Below are 20584 nucleotides of genomic sequence, written 5' to 3'. Positions count from 1 at the left end.
TGACCGGCTGGGAGCTGCCCAATATCTAAGTACCTTTGACCTTACTTCAGGGTACTGGCAGATCTCTCTGACTGATGGAGCAAGGGAAAGGTCAGCCTTCTCCACGCCCAATGGCCACTACCAGTTCTGTGTGATGCCCTTTGGGCTCAAGAACGCACCTGCCACGTTTCAGCGTCTGGTGAACCAGATCCTCTCTGGAATGGAGAGCTTCTCTGCTGCTTATCTGGATGACATAGCCGTCTTCAGTAACAGCTGGGAGGTTCACTTGCGACACCTGCAAGCTGTTCTCCAGGCCCTGAGACAAGCTGGATTAACGATCAAGGCCAGTAAATGCCAGATCGGGCAGGGGTCGGTAGTGTACCTTGGACACTTGGTGGGTAGGGGAGCGGTGCAACCCCTCCAGGCGAAAATCGAGGCTATTATGGCCTGGGAACCCCCCAAGACTCAGACTGAGGTCCGAGCTTTTCTGGGCCTCACGGGATATTACCGCCGCTTCGTGAAGGGATACGGTACCATTGTAGCCCCCCTCACGGAGCTCACGTCCAAGAAACAACCTCGACGGGTAGTCTGGACGGAGGCTTGCCAGCAGGCCTTTGTGAGACTGAAGCAAGCCATGTGCGAGGCCCCGGTCTTAAGGGCCCCAGACTTTTCCAAGGAGTTCATTGTCCAGACGGATGCATCGGAACATGGCATTGGGGCAGTGTTATCGCAACTCAATGAAGAGGGTCTGGATCAACCCGTGGTCTTCCTATCCCGGAGACTACTTCCCAGGGAACAGAAGTGGAGTGCAATAGAGCGTGAAGCCTTTGCAGTGGTATGGGCTCTGAAGAAGTTGCGGCCATACCTGTTTGGCTCGCACTTCCTGGTTCAGACCGACCACAGACCCCTTCGTTGGCTGATGCAGATGAAGGGGGAGAATCCCAAGTTGCTAAGGTGGTCTATTTCCCTACAGGGAATGGACTTTCAGGTGGAACATCGGCCTGGAGTGGACCACGCCAATGCAGACGGTCTCTCAAGGTATTTCCGCCCTAGTGATGAGAACTCCCAAGGGGTTGGGTAGCTCTCCCCACTTTCAGCTGGGGGGGACGCGTGTTAGACCTGTCAGCCCTTTGGGTGGTCCCTCCTCATCATTATTTATTTTGTCCCACTTTTGCCTCAAACCCTGTTGTAATTTTTCCTTTTTGGGAACCAGAGGACTTTTTAGTGTTGATGCAGTGTCAGTGTCAGGGAGTCATTTTCCCTACCCCTGGAACTTCTGTCTGAGGGCCTGAGACACAAAATGGTGGCCACCCATTGTCACCTGTGACATCACTGGAACCTACTAGTACTTTCCAGAACATTCTAGAACCCTGTGACAGTGTGAGGCAGGTTTAGAATGTTGGGAAGCCAGCTCAGAGTTGGCAGTTGGCAGGCAGCAGTTGGCACCTGACCAGTGAAGAGAGAGGACAGAGAAACAGAAGGAGGAAGGAGTAAGGCAGCAGGGGTGGAAACTTGTGCCTGGATTGGGGACCAGAAACCCATCCTTGATACTAGTCCCTACTGACCGAGCCCAGCCTAAAACCCTGTGTGGGATAAAGACCAGAAAATCATTTTAAGGACCTGAACAGCCGGAACAGGCCTTAAAGTAGAAGAACAGCAAGTTCCTGACCTGTTTGGTGGAATCCTCCTGGAGACCCGAAGTCGAGAAGCCTGGAGACCTGGAGCCCGAGGTGGAGAAGCGGCGCTGACAGAAGGCAGACGTCGTACCCGGAGCCGCTAGAGGTTGAGTGAGGGCGCCGACGGAGGTCGTGGAGAGACACCGGAGGTCAAGTAGAAGTCACCCGAGGTCGAGGTGAGGCATCGACGGGGGAGTGAAGTCCGCCCTCCGGAGTCGCCGGAAGCCGAAGTAAAGCGCGCAGGAGGTCGGGAGTGGAGATCGCACTCCGGAGTCGCCTGAGGTCGAGGCGAAGCGCGTAGGAGGTCGGGAGTGGAGATCGCACTCCGGAGTCGCCGGAACCCGAAGTGGAGCCGACGGAGGTCGGGAGTGGAGATCGCACTCCGGAGTCGCCGGAACCCGAAGTGGAGCCGACGGAGGTCGGGAGTGGAGGTCGCACTCTGGAGTCGCCCGGAAGCGGGAAGACCGTGACCCTGTGACGCCGGAACCCGACATCGAGCCGAGGCCGCCCAGCGTCATCGATCCGGAGCCGCCTCACGGCATCGACCCGGCGTCAGGTAAAGCGGATCGACCCGACATCGAACAGAGGCCGCCCAGCGACATCGAACCGGAACCGCCCGACGGCATCGACACGGCGTCAAGTGGAACCGATCGACTCGTCATCGAACCGGAGCAGCCCATCGACGTCGACCCGGCGTCGAGCGGAGCCGAACACCGAGAAAAGGGCAGTAAGTGGTAGAAAGGTCATCTGAGGCCCTGTGGAGCCCTAAAAGACCATTCTAGGGGCTAGAGGGGTGTTAGGACCAACCTGAGAGTGCTAGGGGGGGTGAACTGAGACTGGTGCAGGGACCTGTGTGAGGGACTGTGTAGTTGGTGAGCCAGAACCTTAGGGTACCCTCATTTTACCTCAGCTGAGGCCCCAGCCTTGACCACCCTAGGTGGAACATCCCCAGGCCACCCCAGTGACCACAAGCTGTACTTGGGCATGGTAAAATCAATCTACCTCATAAATGTGATCTGATTTGCAATTGTTTGACTGCTTATATTATTTATTGAAGGAGTGTTATTTATTGTCTGGCTGTATTTATTCCTACCTGGTATTTATTGTCTGACAGTATTTATTTGCCCTATGTATTTATCGCACCTCTATTTATTCCTTGTGTATTTATGACCTAGTCCTATTTATTGCACCTGTAAAGTGTTATTATTTAATTGACCTGCTATTTCTGAAGAAAATCCTTTTGTATTGTATTTGTGACATAACCCTGCAACTAAGAGAAAATTAAGATAAACACAAAGAGATTCTTTCATAAATTTTTACGGTGTAGAGTCGTTTTTGGAACGGATGAACGCATGGTTATTGTGTGGATGTGACGTACGCTTAACACGGTGCCTGACCCCCGACCGCTCGAGCCAAGCTACCCCTTATGCGTGGAAAGGCCGGGTGACTGCTAACCCGGTTGCCCGGTTTTCTAACATATATATATGCTTTTAAATGCTATTTTCTCAGAAAATACTGAACAGATTTACACCAGACCTGCTAAAGGCACATCCCTGACCTGAGGACTACCTCTCTGCCAAATTTCAAGGTTTTCTGTTCAGCCGTTCGGGCTGCAGCGCGGACTAAAGGTCCTATGGGAAAATGCATGGGGAAAATGCATGGGGAAAACGCGTTTTGGGACCCCCCCTTTTTCTCAGCCCCTGCTTGACGAATTCACCCGAGACTTTCAGGGAAGGAGCGGATTTCCTATGGAAACACGGTCCTAACTATAACTATCTACTGGCGACCAGTAGATAATATATATATATATATATATATATATATATATATATATATATATATATATATATATATATATATATATTACCCCAATTATGCACTCCCTAATCTAGATGCCTCTGCCAAGAAACCCTTATTGTATGATCCAATTCCCATTACCTGAAGGGAAAGAATGTAGGTCCTAGTCTTGGCCACAGGGCGGACATCTCTCCTCGAAGAGGGATAAGCAAGCAGTTGGGCAGAGGTTTCAGCATGTAGTGACCTCGCAATGACTGTGTGCTCCTTTGCCCCAACCGAGAAATGCTTGTTTATTTAGAACAAAAAGCTTCCTTACTTCCGACCAGAGTCAGGCCGACATTGTTATGATCTATTGATAGCTGCATCGCCTTGTGGATGAAAACAAATAGCACTTGCACTATGTATGTCATTGTCTTGTGTTTGATGTTCAAGGTGTTGTGATAATGTTCTTACTCAGTGGAATTTGTAAGCAATGTAGTTTCAGAGAAACTAATCCTGCACTGCCATGCACGCAAATATGTCCAAAGTCATTATGCGAAAGATAAGGCAACTTTGGCAAATGTGTACATAGTAAAAACTGAGGCATTTCTCCCTGGGCCATTACTGTGTCACATGACATCTAATTTCCTGTAGATATGGGAAAACACTGGAACTAACTCACTGTAAGAATAAGGAAGCTCAACAGCCATGTCAAGATCCCGAGAGCTGTAAAGACATGGTTGTTTGAAAAACACAGCCTATTCAGGCATGTCAGGCAAGAAGATAGTAAGTGTATGCATGTGCACCCCTCAGCATAACTGAACACAAAAGCAAAGATGTAACATTTCTGTAACACCAAACGTCCAATCCTCATTCTCTCTCATATGGCAAGGCAATGCCTACCTCTCTAGCAACTTCCCCTCCTCAATGACTGGTGACGAGCATCTTACACAATGGTGCCCGTTTCAACAATCCAAAGAAATATGACTACATTATCTTAACCCTAAAAGAAATATGCGAGCTCACACTCAAGGACTGTTTCATCCTCAAAATCTGCTGCCTCACCAACAAAGCAGCATGAACCTGTGCACCAGCTTAACTGGTGCCTACGAAACACCGATAAGCTCAAAACCAAGAAGAGCAAAAATTAGAATTGCCACATTCTACTTTATATCTAACTTGTACAATAACTCTTACAACTCAGGAAGAAAATGTAGAGTCCCTAAAACCAGCTCTTAGCGCAACACAGCATTATCCCTTGCTGAAGCATTTCCTAGAAGTCTACCTCATACCCAACTAGCTGCTCTGACTCATCAGTTAATAATATACAGTCTCGACATTTACCAGGAGTAGTCCCGCTCAATTACAGTACAGCACTTTGTTTTCTAGCTAGGTTTCAGCAATGGAAATATCACGACATAGTTACATAAATAGATTTTGAAAATGACCCATAAAACCCAAGCTCTTACTTGATTAATGTCCATTTGTCGTAAAACTGACACTTATCTTCAACTGAGATGCATGTCCCTTGCATCCACAACATGAATCACTCAAACATAACTCACCACCCACAGCTGCAAAACCAATTCTCCCATATCCACTCCTACAACCCATTTACATCATTATCTACTCCCAAACACAATTCTACACTACTCCCACATCTGCATCCACCTATAACAAATCCTGCTGCTAACACAATGCTCTCAATGACAATTTCCTACCTCACAATACATCTTACCAACTGCCACACCACACATCCATGCCATGTGTAAATTTATTCTGCAACATCCACCACGACTTGGCCACTTAGATTCATTTCATTACTCACACTTCGCTATGCCTGTTGGTTAGAGTGTCACATTATTCCATGCTGTCTATGGCTCATGGCTTTTGGTCAGCAGGTCTTAGAGACAGCGCGGCCAAGGTCTAAGGCTTTCAGCTCTTGGTATGCATTTGCGCTGCTACATATTATAAGACTGTAGGTATGTCAGTATGTGTGCTGTCTTGATTTGCCTACATGTTTATGGGTACCTGAATGTGTGTTATATTTTTGTGCATCCACAGATATTGCACAGTGTACAGCCATTACAACAAAGAGCACATTCACCTAAACAATTGCAAATGCTTGTTTTTTTCCTGTGTACAAGACTCAGCCTTTAACTGTTTTTAGGTCGTATAGCCAAATAACTAAAAATGGTGATGCACCATAACAAACGACGGAATAACGTAAACCTTCTCCCATTTAAGATAGTTAACAGCCAATTGGCTGTTGTCTATACTGAATATTCAAGTAGTATTCCTTAGTCAAAGCATAAGTAGAAGTAGGGCTTTTTATTGTTTTGATAAAGGTCATGACTCATTGACTATTTTGCCAATTATAAAAGATAAAAATATTAATATCTTGTTCATACAAAAAGATATGTGTCATGACTCTGCACCTAAAGTATACATTAAAAGCACTTAATTAAAAACAGAAGAAAAAGAGCAGGTAAAAAACATGTTAAACATCAACTATAATAATTGTCCTCTATGTCTGTGTGTGTGTATACATATACACACACACGTACATACTTATGTACCCAAAATATCTATATTATGGTTTACACAAGCAAAAAATCCTACATGTTTTATCGGTTTAGTGCTTGATTCTATGCTTCTTCAAACTGTTGCACTGAAAAGACTGAACCTTAAGAAATCAGTTTAAGTTACTGCTATAATCCAAGTACATTTGTCTTGTGCTAGAGCATATATTTATACATCATATACATATAATTCAGATTTTTTTTAATTGTCTGTATGTCTGTAAAATAAGAATATTCGTATGCTTGAATTTTAAAAGGGGCTTTAGTTACCTGAAGGATATTCTGAATTGTCAGTGTTAACTAAAGTGTTCTGACATTCATCAGTCGCTAGAGACTAGCTGTAGACACATCGGTGATTAACTGAAATTGTTATAGATCACAGCACAAAGATCTGCTTCCAAAACATTGAGGATGTCAATGTCAATTGCAGCTTTCAACAATACCTTATCTGCTTGGCAACACTTCGATATGTAAATCCAAAGCTGTAGACCTTTCAAATATGACACAGATGTCAACGCTAGCTCAAGTCACATTAGAGCAGAGGTCTTCAAACTTTTTGATGCCAAGATCCTCCTGTCAAAACATTTTAGACAGGAGGATCTGACCAAAATGTCGAGAACTTGGTACTCACCATCATCGACAACCAAAAGCGCCCCCAAGTGCCACGGCAAATCATTTTTCGGTGGGGAAATAGAATTAAACAGTGTTTAACAAAACCAAAGGTTTTTGGGTGACTGTGGTTCGTGGTCTTTTGGGTTTTGTTATTTGTTTTGGTTTTTGATAACCATCTTGGCCAAGGGAACAATACATTTTGAAGGCCACGAGAAAATGCCAAGAGGCTGGCTGCCTGGGTGTCCAGTCACCTAGGCTATAATTATGTTCACGTGGAATAAGGACGGCCATGGGGTATGCCCTTGTGATTTGTGTGCTTGGGCTAAACTCAAAGGTCATCTTGAAGCAGACTACCTATGATCACGGTGCATCTCTTTACCCTAGCAGGTTACCTATGACCTCTTTGACGTCAGTGCCCATAGAAGTGCCCTTCTTTGCAGGCCATATGTTCAGTACAGTGGGAGGCTTAGTGTCTGGAAGGAGAATAACATCCATTGTGAACACGTGCGCCCATGCACTTGGTGCAGGACAACATGTTGCACGGTCAGACTGGCTCAACTGAGCCTTAGTCTTGGGAAGGCCTTTGCAGGGTGAGGGCCAGAAGAGAGGCTGTGAAAGGTAGCAAAATACACTAGTCTAGAGATGGAAGTCAAAAGACACCCATTTCATTATTGTGGATGATGTTCAATGTAGCCTGAGGCAGCTACCAACCACAGGTAATCTAACAGAGAGGTAAACTAGATTATTCAAGATCACACAGGGTGTCTGCGAGGAGCTCGGTAGCCTCCAAATCAGCACACACGGTGATTCGGTGATAGCCTGGCCTTGACCTAAGACAGACAGCTGTTTACCACATACCATTGTCTCCTCCTTCTCCCCTCCCCGGTACCTGGTTGATTAATGGTTATTTATTGCTGACAAACTTATAGACCAGTCATGGAAAATTATGTCACAAGAGAACAGTCTCGGCAAACATTGGTATTTAATACCACAATGACAACAGCATATATGCGAAGGTACAATTCAGCGTTAAGTCACATGCTTAGTTTAGTGCACAAAATCTCATTACAAACACAAATGGCAGCATGTGTTTTATATGAGCGGACAACTCACAAAGCATTCACTGCTGCAGTGTGTCAACGATATCTTGTTGAAAACTGTCTTACAGCCACACAGAATTGAAGGCGTTCACAGTCTTCACCCCTTTACTCTTTCCAGCACAACTGCTCATCCCTGTCTGGTAAAGCTGAAATGAACTGGTTCACAATTCCATGCATTAATTCACCATGTTAAAAATAAATTCAAACAATGCTAAAATAGCTCAATTTGAAATACCATGCCCAAGCCTTTGCAGAGTTCTGCACATGAACAAATGGCCAGCACTTTTCTTTGGAAATGGTGGCAACCGTGGTCGAACAAAGGCATCATATTAAACTGCTGCTACAAGAATTAAAATGGAAAGAACACAGAAAATAATCAACATTCCCAAGTCATAAAACTGCATAATAAACTGCTGCTACAAGAATGAAAACAGAAAAAGACACCGTAAAAAACATTCCAATGTCACAAAAATGCATATGAAACTGTTGCTTAAAGAATGAAAACGGAAAGCACACTGAAAATAAAGATTTGAAAGTCATAAAAATGAACCAGAGCCTTTGACCCAACCCTGGAGTTTATATTGAAGTACATTTCAGCTTACAGGCCACATGTGAGACCTAGATGTTTGATCGGCACAAATCAATTTTTAAAAAGTTAATCATTTGAGTGCTTGTTAAACTTTGCTGTGAGGAGGCCATTAGGGAGATTCAGTAAGTAAATGTGGTTTATCCTAATCTGTTCCAAATTAAGTCAATTTAGTGGGCAACATAATAGTACCATCATAAACCACACCGCTCCATTGCGGTGCTGCTTATTTGAGCAAAGACTGCACAACCAAATGTGTTTAATAATATTGGAGTTGTGTAGGCTTAACCATGTAAAATTTTGATGCTGTTAAATATTTGGCTTTGTCAGTTATTGAAAAAAATCTATTCTCCGTTCAGACAAATAACATGAGCATTGACACTTTCATTTAACCATGCTGCCTGAATCTTTCTCTGCAGTGATATTTAAACAAACATAAAAGCAATGATGTTTAAGACATCAACTTTGTCATCTTCAGTAGTCCATTCACTGCACTTATCTTACAAACAAGTTAGTCTCTTAGTTGAAAAGTAAAAAAATATATATGTATAATCTTCATTTTGCTTAGTTAACATCTTTCCAAGCATTTCACTGTGGTTGTCCATTGTCAGCAGCATCAAGCCTCACACGGACTCGCAGTGTTTAAAGACATTCTCTCTTCCATTGTGTTTCTCTGGAGCAATAAATGAAATAGAGCGCGGAGTTCAGGCAGCAAAAGTAAATAGACACACACGCAGGAAAGAATAAAAACGGTCAGAACACAGAAAATAAAAATTAACCAGAGCCTTTGCCCAAATCCCCTCCTGGCTCAATCAGGGAAACAAATAAGGATCTGTGTGCGTGTGCAAGATAGTTTTAGTGTATGACTGCAGCGGGGAAGGGGCAGGTTACCTAATTAATCTGGGAAGCTTTGGGTTGGCTTGGAAATCAGCCGGAAGTAACAAGGGGATCCTAATGAAGAGGCAGCAACGAGCCACAAAGCAGGACACGAGGTAAAAGCAGCGATGGCCAAGGAAGGCAGCAGTGACAGCATGGAATATTACAGAACTCCCTCGAAGTTCAGGCTGCATTGCAAAGGTTCTGGTCCATCTTTATGGAGAAAGTTTGCGGGCATTTCCTGGTATGCATGCTGCAGTCTCTCTGATTGGAGGACAGGTATTGATGACGTAGCCACATTATGATTGGCTTATTTTACCTAATTCTCCAATCAGAGAGCCTCCTGAGATGCAAGTATTTCTAATCCAAAACAGAGAGGAAACGTTTTGGATTCGAGGCAGACGTGAGGCTGGTGAATGCGCGACCCCTTCTGATGACTCCACGGCCCACCTGGGGGTCGTGCCCCATAGATTGAAGACCTCTGCATTAGAGCCAGAGAGGCAGGCTGCCATAGGCAAAGTGGCCTTCAAGAAAACTGAGCAAAAGATGTTTGGCTAATTATTAGGTCTGGCAAAAAACCAAATCTCCATGTAACTAAACCATATGCACCTAGATTTATTTATTTTTGTTGCATATTTATATAGCGCGAACTCGACCCTAAGGTATTGGAGCACTTTACATGAGCACCGTATTACATTACACATTCAGGCCCGGGGAGATTAAGTGATTTGCCCAGAATCACAGGATGTGGACGCGACCCCAGGGCTCGAACCCTGGTTTCCAGCACCAAGGTCGGCAGTCTAGCCGACGGACCACATCCTCTCCTCCATTTTGGAAAGTTGTTAATGTCTGACCTACTACCTGTCGCTGTATAGAATATTAATCTTACGATCTGCTCATGAATCTGAGGGCATTATCCATTAGGTCAGTTGCGGCATTACCCATTAGGCCAGTTGCGTAAGCAGCAACAACGTCCTTATACTCAGATGGTACCCATTCACCACCACTAAACAACAGGTGCAAACGTAAAACATTGGAAGAAGTTTGCATCCCTCCTGCGGTCACTGAAGGGATATTGATGGTGGTATGGCATCTTTACGCTTTGTCTGTTTAGGTCTTTGCATTACACCAAACAGGCTTACATATTGCATACCCTGAACAGGTTAACATCCATTTCTTCTAAACTAAATGTATGCAGCCAAGTATTTAATGTATGTTGGCAATTCTAGTTTTCTTGTGCAAATTATGACTCTACCTGGGCATACATTTTATAGGTTTCATGTCTTTTGAGGCAACTGTCTTTTAATAACTCGGATGAGTTTCCTCGCTTTCAAGACATAGACATGTTATTTTGTTTTGTACAAAGGAGTCAGGTTGATTTTTAATTCTACAGACCGTGCCCGGTCCTCACATTCCAGGCTGCTGAATGGAGGTTCAGAAATACTGCTATGAAACGTGATCAAAATGGGAAGCCAAATAGTTTTAACAAGTTTAATTTTCTGTCAACAAAACATTGTTATTTGTATTTGTGAGGTTGCCACCTGAATGCTTCCGTGGACTGCCTGAATATAAGAAAGGTATACCACTCCAACAGGTAAACCAATGGTGTGCCTTAAATCTGATAAACCCCCATTTGCGAAGACCTTTCCCTGATATAACGTGTTAATCGACCTCTAACTGGGTGTCCGACAAATGTATTGTCCCCCCTTGTAGATCTTGAGTGAATTTTAGTATTCGCTTTTCAAGCTGAATGAGTAGTAGAATGGTTTTCCAGATAATCAACAAAATTACAGACAATCAGTAATGAAAATGGCCAATCATTCACCTCATGACTAAAAGGTACAATAGGTTCAAGAGTCTTAGTACTTTGCTTCAACAAAAGTGCAGTTCCTGGTTTGCCTTTTAACTTTCAAAAATGCGATATTTTTTTCCTTTTTGGACGTTGGTTTACCATTCACCAACACTTTCTGAAAGTATGCACCTAGACTTATCAATTATCTGTTTTTTACTACAAAGGGCAGTAAAATCATTCTCATTTGCTTTACATAGTTTTGTTTGTTCCTTTGAAATTGTGATATTAGACCCTGAATTATTATGGTTCAGATGCACTGTTGTATTTTTGCCAAACGAAATTCACTAGAGAAGGCATAGCTGACTGAGCAATCATACCCTTTGTTTGGACAGGTTCCTATACCTCACGAATCTAGCGGGTTCCTTGTTGCCACAATAACACTCCTGATTTATCTGTAGCTGACCAATAGTCGTTACCTTTGCTATTTTTACTGGAATAAGTCTTCTAGCTTCTAGCACAGCGTTTCCCAAATTGTGGGTCATGAGGCAAAATTTGGTGGTTCGTGAAAGTCCTGCTATATGCAAGTATATGATTTTATTCAATAGTAAATGTTAAACAAATTCTGTACGTACACTAAAGGAGGAAAGTACCTCCAGGAATGCCAGCAGGACACAAGTTCTAATAATACAATCTGAGAAGACAACGGTCTAGCTGTGGGCTCTTCTCTACCGTACAAATCTGAATCCAAGCTCTAGTCTGAGGGTGATTGGTTGTTATCAATATCTTCAATTATAGGATCCAATAGCATGAACGAGGAGCAGTAATATCATTAACTTTTACAACCTTATTGTGTGGTGTAGTAGCAAACAATTCTACGTCTCAAGAGTTCGCATAGGTGACCGCACCATTATTTTATTTTCCTTCCCCTCCTCGCAAAAGTAATCTGTTGGATATTTTTTTTTGTCTGAGCATGTTTTCATAATTAATGGTCTAGAGATTTATATAACAAAATAGCATTGATGTTCTCAGAGGTATGTTAGATGGATACTCCTTTCTGTAACTGAGCACCACGATATAGGCAGACTGTCATGTTTGCCACCAACTAACCTTCGAACCTGACAGCAGAGTCAAAGCAATTTGCTCAATTCATGGTTCGTCGCCTTGATCCGTGAAGAAGATAGAACTAATACTCTGGTGTCTTCTAGTGTGACTGCACCATGTCACAAAATATTTGCTATCTTCATACAAGCCTGCTGCACAAAGACCTGTCCAGAACAATATACCAAGAGTCGCCACGGAGACACAGAAAAGAGAAGGAATGAGCCCAATGTCTGGAAAGGTGAGGCTGAAAACAGAGGGCTTTTCTTTGTAGAAAGATGAAAGGTGGCATTTCAGTATATGAAATAAAGATCGTTGGTTTTAAACCAGAATTTTTGCATGAGCATGTCCTCATCACATAAGTCCGCCCTTCTCCACATTAACCCTTCTGTCCCAGGATTAATTTCTAGCACGGGCTGACGGGAATTACCACATGGACACAAGAAATGGCAGGCCCAATCGCTGGAAAAATGAGAATGGAAACGGAGCACTTCGTTTATAGCAACAGGTTCAACTTTGTAAGGTTTTGCGCGAATTAGCAAGCGAGTCAGTAAGTATATCGCTCTTAGGGGGTAGACATTGATCTTATTGCCAATTAATACTTCCTTAGTGTGGTCATGAAGATCAGAGTATTGTGATGTGCTAACCAGTCAGCGAAAACATACACATGCTACTACTATTCCATTAACTCAGCTTAACATTTTTTTTATTTCCTTTTATTTCGAATGTGGCAAAGACTTTTGATGCAGCAGATATTGTTGTGTATTTAATTTTCTGTTGAATGGACAATCCATCTTGCTGGTTATCTGCTTGGCATTCCCACTCTTTCATCTCATCTTCCCTGATCAGCAAAGGCTTTCCCAGTGCCTGTCCAACCAAACGACAGACTTCCTGAGCTTTGCGCCGAGCATTTCCAACAGCAGCAAGGCAAACTCTCCGTCTAGAAACCGAAAAATACAGACCATATCAAAATTCTTTTGGACCGAAAGCCAGACCAAAATGTGTAAAATAGCAGCAGTATGCACTTTGGCGATAAATCAATATCGAGATATTTCATAAGGCACACAGATGATATATTTCAGTATATAGGCTTTTCGAACAAGTTTTAAAAGGTCGTCTTGCCAGCCTTGTTACTTTACTTGGGTCCAGGGCACGAGTCGGGGGTACACATGGTGGATGGCATCCACCCACTTTTTTTACAGGGTGAACACCGTCCACCCTGCCAAGAATTTGTGCTCAACTCGTCCCCTCGTCCCGGTGTAATTTTCAAACATCGGGACATTTTCAGAAGCCCCTGCATGCTGACTGCTTTCCTTCTGCAACAAGCAACAAGGTGCAGGCTGGGAAGGGGCTTTCTTATTTAAGACTCCTGCAGGGCCCATAAGAAAGGCCTAGTTTGAGGGGTCATCAGGCCTCCTTTTGTGAGTCTCTGGGCTGAGAGCAGTCAGGAGCCTCACATCTAGATGCAAATGAAGCGGAGGGGAAACAAAGGTTAGCACTTCACACATACTTAAGAAAGGTAGCTTTTCACTTTGTTCAGTCCCTGTTGAGGAGATATGCATGCACTGTAAGAATGTCAGACGTGTTGGTCTTTCCCAGTATTTACACACAGCAAATTGCATTTATATAGAGCTTACTACACCTGAGGCGGCGTTGAAATAATTTAAGTACCACTATTTTTTCTTGTATAGACCTACTCATCCCAGGCGCGCAAAACCCATTGGGCTCACCGGGCTTCAGCCCCCCCCCCCCCATCACCACCCCCCCCCCCCCCCATCATGTGTCTCAGCCCGGCTGAGTCAGCCTCGCGGCTGGCGTCCGTCTAATTGCAGCCGGACCAGAGTACTTCACAGGTCTTTAAAAGACCATTTACTCGTTAATGAGGCTTTTGTGTTTTCACCCCTTTTTACAGCCACTCTGCCTATGGCTGGAAGACTTAGCCCTCCCCCCCCCCCGAAATCTTTTTCAGCCCCCCCCCCCCAAAAAATTTGGCTCTAGTTGCCCGCCTGACTCATCCCAATGCAGGGTGTCAGAGCGCTTTACATCATCATATGCATATTACATGTACAATGAATTATGTACGTTTGTAATTGAATGTACATGATATGTTACATAAAACTAGGGGACTGCAAGGTGTAGAAGTCACATATTATCTTCCATAGCTCACTTTGCTATTATCCTTGCAATGCGCTCAAACGTACACATGATACACCTGCTAAACATATATGTGAGGGCTTTAGATCTTATGTCACTTCTTGTGATGCCACTTCCTGTAAAGTGGAGGCTTGTGATGCCACTTTCTATTATGTCAAGTCCTGTGATGTCATGCGCTGTGATGGCATGTGCCGTGAAGTACTGTGCCTTGATGTAAGGCACCATTATGTCGCGCGTCGGGATGTCTAACTAGGTTAGTTCCCCCACTTCTGTTTTTCTAGGACTTGTGCTGTGCTTGGGTCACTCAAATGAAAAAGCGACCTTAGTTCAAAAACTTACCGTAGAGCTTCCACAGATTCCGGTGTGTGATAAAAGTGTGGGGGGGAGATGGTCACAGAAATATCCAGTTTTTCAACAAGTAGGTTTGAAATAGTCTGCATTTTATCAAAGTCCTCAAATATAACGCATATCTGTAAAACAGAAAAAGTTGAAGATATTTTAGGTTGTGGCCAATGCAGTATTGAATGCTAAAATAGAAATCCTAAAACAGAAACAATGCGATTTATGTTCGAACAGTTCTGAAGGAGTAGAAAATGTGAAAATGTTGTGCTTATGCTCATTAATAGAACATGCATTACCACAGCTAATAGGTCTGGCCTTGGCAAGTGTGCCAGGTTTTAAATTTTTCGGCAAGCACACGCAATAGAAATTAAAAATTAAAAACACAAATCGTAATTACAGTTATGTCAAGTTCTGAACAGACACAACAAAGTGTTATACCCTCTTCTCCATCAGCAATATCTGAACGCTTGAGATTTTTCGAAGATAAATGATGCCTCGCTTCTAAGCAGATTCCTACAGTTTGGTCGGTACACCTCAAGAAAGCAGTAATACATGAAACAAGCATTTGCAATGCAAATTTGTCTCGCATTTGTGAGAGTTAGGCGTATTGGCGTTGTAAATAACAATGTCTTTAACCTACCAAAGGAATGAAAGAGGAAATAATATGGGAACAGAAAGGGTGATAGAGAAAGGAGGAAAATGAAACGGAGATGGAATGAATCCGAGGAAAGGTAACAACTGGGTTGAAAAGAAAATAGAGGTGAAAATGGAAACGGCACAATAAAGATAGAATGATGAAAAAGAGAAGTAAAGAAAGCAATTGGTTATTCATTTATCTGTCTGTATTTGTAAAGTTTGGGAAGCTGCTCTTCCTAGAGATGTGTATCATTTCTTTTACAATTTTATGAATGGGAAAGGCCAGCTCAATTTCTAATTAAAGAAACGTAAAGAAGTGAAGTAGGGAAATATGACAGCAAGCTGCATATGAAAGCAGCCTCATACACTACTGTGATCAAGTTTAAATTCTGAGCATTACTTATTAATATGTAGAATAAATTCTATATCAAAGGAATCCAATCATTTAAAAAGTATGATATTGATCTTGCAGGTTCTTTAGTAGGCCCACTTTAGCCAGACGCACCTGCATATGTCTTGAGAAAAACTGGAGAAACAGTAAAACGTCAGAAGATTGTACCACCTTCAGGAACGCCATGGCAGAATACCACCAACCCATAAGATCCACCAAAAGGACCTTCATCCAAAAAAGATCCTCGCCAACACCAGCAACTCCAAGGAACTCTTCAGCGTCATCCAGGAATTCACTATACCCCCCCAGTGAAACTACGGACATCACCCCTTCCCAGGACCTCTGCAACAACCTTCCATCTGAATATCAAGGGCCTCTACGACAACTTCAACGACTAGACATCTGACTCCCAAACCACTCCTCCTCGAGCAACGCCAGCCAGCCCACCATCTCCTCCTGGACCCCAGTTACCACCAAAGACACCACTTCGACCATGAAAGGCATCCACTCAGGAGCCCCCACGGACCCTTGCCCGCCGCACATCTTCCACAGAGCCGCCACTTCCATCGCTCCAGAACTACGATGCACTATCAACGTCACCTTCAAGAACGGCATCTTTCCCGATGACTGGAAACGGGCAGAAGTCAGACCCCCTTCTCAAGAAGCCCTCAGCAGACACCCACAGACCTCAAGAACTACCGACCCATCTCCCTCCTCCCCTTTGCAGCCAAATTCACTGAGAAGACCATCAATGCACAACTAACAACTTTCATCAAGGAAAACTCCATCCTTGACCCCTCCCAATCCAGATTCCGCAGCAACCACAACACCGAGACCGCTCCACTTACCGTCACAGACGACTTCCGCACCCTTCACGACAAAGGACACACCGCGGCTCTAATCCTGCTCGACATCTCTGCAGCGTTCAACCCCGTCTCCCATCGCACACTCACCTCCAGTGGGTGGTTGGGATTGTTACTCAGATCTTTCTTAATGAGCTCTTATCACGTATTGTTAGGAGTTTAATAATTTAGGGAAATAGGGAATTTTCTATATTCTGGTGTCATTGGTCTTGTTATATTGTCATTTGTTATGATTTTGAATTTCCAGTGTTTGTGTTTTATGTATATGATTTTATAAATAATTTTTTACATTATGTCCATATGTGTCAGTTATGTATGTTGATCGTACCTTGGATTGTGTTACGAATTGTCTTTTATGGTGTTTTGTCATTTTTATATGTATTTTTATTTTATATATTGTTTACAGCCCTGATGTCGTTCAATATTTTAAACGAAACGCGTTGGCTGGATGTTTTTAATGTGCATAGATTACGTATGAAGATTATATCAGAAAGAAGAGAAAAATAAATAAAGAGGAAAATTCACAAAGACTGTTTGATTGATTACTGTGAAGAGAACCTTTGCCTGGTGCACCATTCCATTCTAAATAATATTATCCTTCTGCTGTGCAGCAGTGCACAGTTTTGTAACTTAATGAAACAAGAAGTGAGGTGCAGTATTCAAAGTCTGCCATTGTGGTATTACAGTTGCAGGCCTGTCAAAATAAAACATTTGCCAGGCCTACTTTTAATACGAATAAGTCACCCCTAAGGTAAGCTCTAAAAGCCCCTGGAGCAGGTTGACGTGTATTTAAAAAGTAGGGTATGCGTTTTTAAATTTTACATGCCCTAGCACTGAAAAACCTTTAAATGAATTTTTACTACTGTAAGCCCTACCTCTCCCATAGGATTACAGTGGGGTACCTTATTATATTTAATACGTGTTAACTTTTGAATGAGCTATCAAGTTGGAACTCAAACAAAATGTAATTATGAAATTATCTTTAGTCAAATTTTAAGTCACAATTTTGAAAATGCCACTTTTTTAAAGTTAGTTTTGTCCTAACCATTTGCTGCCTGATGCCAGTCTCCTGGGTCACATGAGTATGATTGTCTCTGCTGTTGGGCTGTGTGTATTCCTCCCAGACAGTGACACAAAAGGGAACTAGGTATTGTCAGGATGGGTCATCCTGCTAGGATGGCTAGTGGCAGAGCTGTTTATACTTCAAACGGCTTGCCTCCAACACAATCAAAGGAACCCAACACTAGGCTTTTGTCACCCAGACTTCTCAGAGCCTGGCACAGGAAAGGGAGAACTTTCCAGAACCAGATGTGAGGGTAAAACAGGAAATTCCCCTGCTTCAAAGGCTGACACTCGGTATAAGTATTGGACTCTAGGACCAACACATCAGTACACTCCTGGACCAGTGGACATTACAGAAGGATTGCCTTGTTGCACAGGGGTCTGCCTTGCTGCCAGAGGCCTGTCCGGTTTCCCAGAGGAATGCCATTCTGCTACTAGAGGCCTACACTGCCTGCCCAGTAGTTTGAGGTCGGATTTGTTCACTGGAGTACTGTCCTGCTGCTTGAAGCCTGTCCTGCTCTCTGAAAAAGAAGACTGGCCTTGCTTCTTTCACCCAAGGCTTTTTTGGTGGAACTAACCTGGTCCCTGTACCTGATACGTGATCCATAACAGTTGTCCTGAACTTGTGACTTTCCCCAGGTCTAGCTCCACCAGATGACAGAGTTGGGCATTGCTATACTTATCCAAAATGACCCTAGTTCTGTTGATTGGATTTTTGTCATTTTAGATTCATTTTATTTACTAAAATGTACCATATTTTTAAAAATTGCTTTGGATTTTTCTTGTGCTGTTTTTACTTTATTACGGTTTACACAGTGCCTCCAAGTTAAGTCTGACTGTTTTTACGACAAGTTAAGGTTAAGCATAGGCTAATTTAGTGACTTTTGTGTTTCACACTGACAAGCATAATAGTTGTTGCCTGGGTGAGGCTTCAAACTCCCTCAAACAATCTAATTTCTTACACTTACCTATTGTTAGTAAAAACTGTTAGTGACTACAAGTACCATCATGCATTGGGAGAGAACTGAGACAGCCTGTATAGCCAACGTGACACTCTACCCACTTGGATTAATTACAGCAAGGTCCTTCTCAGGAGGGGAGTTTTTGATTTGGTTGCTGAAGCCTGGAGTTAGCATCTGGCACAAGACATGCCCACCAACTCTCCAAACATTACTTACCATTTTAATAAATATGGAACACGTGTCAAACATTACTAAATAGTGGGCAGCACTTGAACGGGGACCTTCAGAGAGATATGAGAGTGCTTTTTGCTCCGTTTGACTGTGAAGTATTATAGACTGAACTTCTCAGAATCTCAGTTGTGCTTTTCTGTTTTTGAGATGTACAGTGAGAATGCTCACTTACATTCTCACAGCATTTTGGGCCCTGAAAAAGCCCCGGACACTGAAAAGACCCCCATGCCTGAGCGCCGCTTGTCTCTAGGTGTAGAAAAACACAGAATAAATAAAATTTAACTTCACGTTAGATCTTCATCACCATTTCTTTATTCAAATGGATACTTATTCACATTAAGTCATAATGCTTTACCTCTCATAAGCCGTAATGCCTAACCCCTCCCCTCCCTCAATAACGTTGAGAAAGGCATACTACACTAAGTGGATCTCAATGAATGGTTTATACCATGCAGTGTTCCATTTGCACCAACCCAAGCACAAAAGGTTAAATCCATACAGCTTGACAGAATCACAGTCTAGAACTTGTTAGTGCAGCTAGAGTTGTATTCTTACGTGAAGTGATTTTAGAATAGAATATTTGAGGCAATAAGCACAACCTACATGTGTTATCGGGTCACATATATTTTCACTGGCATGCCATAAACATACATACTACATATTTGAAACCTTTAGTGCACAAAATTACGTTCTAATAAAAAGCTATATTTCACTGAGACCAGTGAAGTATGAAAAATATTTCAGGGGCTGTTGTGGAAATATAGGTTTCATTATCATAATGACAGCCTTGTCACCACTCTGCAGAGCTTTCCATTATTAGGACCACTATGATTATGTGTAATGGATGATCGAATTATGAAGCAGCTTTACCTAAATGATACAGCAAAAAAAGCAAATTTTGGGGCATTAAGTTACATATTCTCTGGTGGCATTATTTTGATCCATTACATCTAGAAATAAAATTCTCTGTTGTGCTGAAATCTGGAAATTATGTGAAAAAATATATGGCAAGTGCTTTAAATCCATACTTAAATGCTAAATGCACAACCACGAAATCGCATAATTCCACTAACAGTCCACTGTCCATTGTCTGATCCACAAATTCTACTAGCCCTGTTCATTGTTAAATAAACGCTTAATGAAAGGTAAACAAAATCATTATTTTTCTGTAACCACACAGATTGTCTAGATAAAACTGCTGGATTTTGAACTCTGCAAACTAGGGTTTTGTTATCAATGTATGTATTTCATTAGAGGTCGCAACACTCCTGAGGCGGAAAGCCGGGAGTACGCTTGTTTGTTTTAAAATTGTGTATTTTAGAAACTATTGTGTTTATCTGTTGGGCACTTCCCCCTGAGCACTCCCCCCACCTACCTGCATCAGAAATCCCCGCGCAGCCGATCTAAGCGCTGCCGCGGGTCGGAGTTCTTTTGCCGCCATTTCGTCAAACCCACAGGCCACGCCCATGGCCGTGAGGCCACGCCCTTTGCTGGACCCTATATAAGGCGCGGTGATCTACAGAGCCCGCATTAGAGGTCGCAACACTCCTGAGGCGGAAAGCCGGGAGTACGCTCGTTTGTTTTAAAATTGTGTATTTTAGAAACTATTGTGTTTATCGGTTGGGCACTTCCCCCTGAGCACTCCCCCCCCCCCCACCTACCTGCATCAGAAATCCCTGCGCAGCCGATCTAAGCGCTGCCGCGGGTCGGAGTTCTTTTGCCGCCATTTCGTCAAACCCACAGGCCACGCCCACGGCCATGAGGCCTCGCCCCCTCCCCTTCAATCAAAAACAATGTGCCTCCTCCGGACGCGCGCAGCGGGCACGCCGTCAGCGCGCCAAAGGCAAGCCCGTCTGCGCCTGTCCG

General features: G+C 43.3%; 1 protein-coding gene across 1 annotated transcript in view; it reads right to left on the bottom strand.

The window, feature by feature from the left end:
• Positions 1-7588: 7588 nt before the first annotated feature.
• Positions 7589-20584, bottom strand: part of IRAK1BP1 (interleukin 1 receptor associated kinase 1 binding protein 1) — a 63620-nt gene continuing 50624 nt past the window's right edge. Inside the window, exons 3-4 of the mRNA XM_085610987.1 lie at positions 14571-14701; positions 7589-13017 (exon numbers count right to left, since the gene is read on the bottom strand). Of these exons, the coding sequence (XP_085467113.1) occupies positions 12762-13017; positions 14571-14701 (387 nt within the window). The 3' untranslated portion in view covers positions 7589-12761. The remainder of the gene's footprint in view (positions 13018-14570; positions 14702-20584) is intronic.

This window comes from Triturus cristatus, chromosome 6 (genome assembly GCF_964204655.1).
Source record: "Triturus cristatus chromosome 6, aTriCri1.1, whole genome shotgun sequence".
Lineage (NCBI taxonomy): Eukaryota > Metazoa > Chordata > Amphibia > Caudata > Salamandridae > Triturus > Triturus cristatus.
Note: the sequence above shows the minus strand (reverse complement) of the source record. Positions and strands in the feature narration are given on the sequence as shown.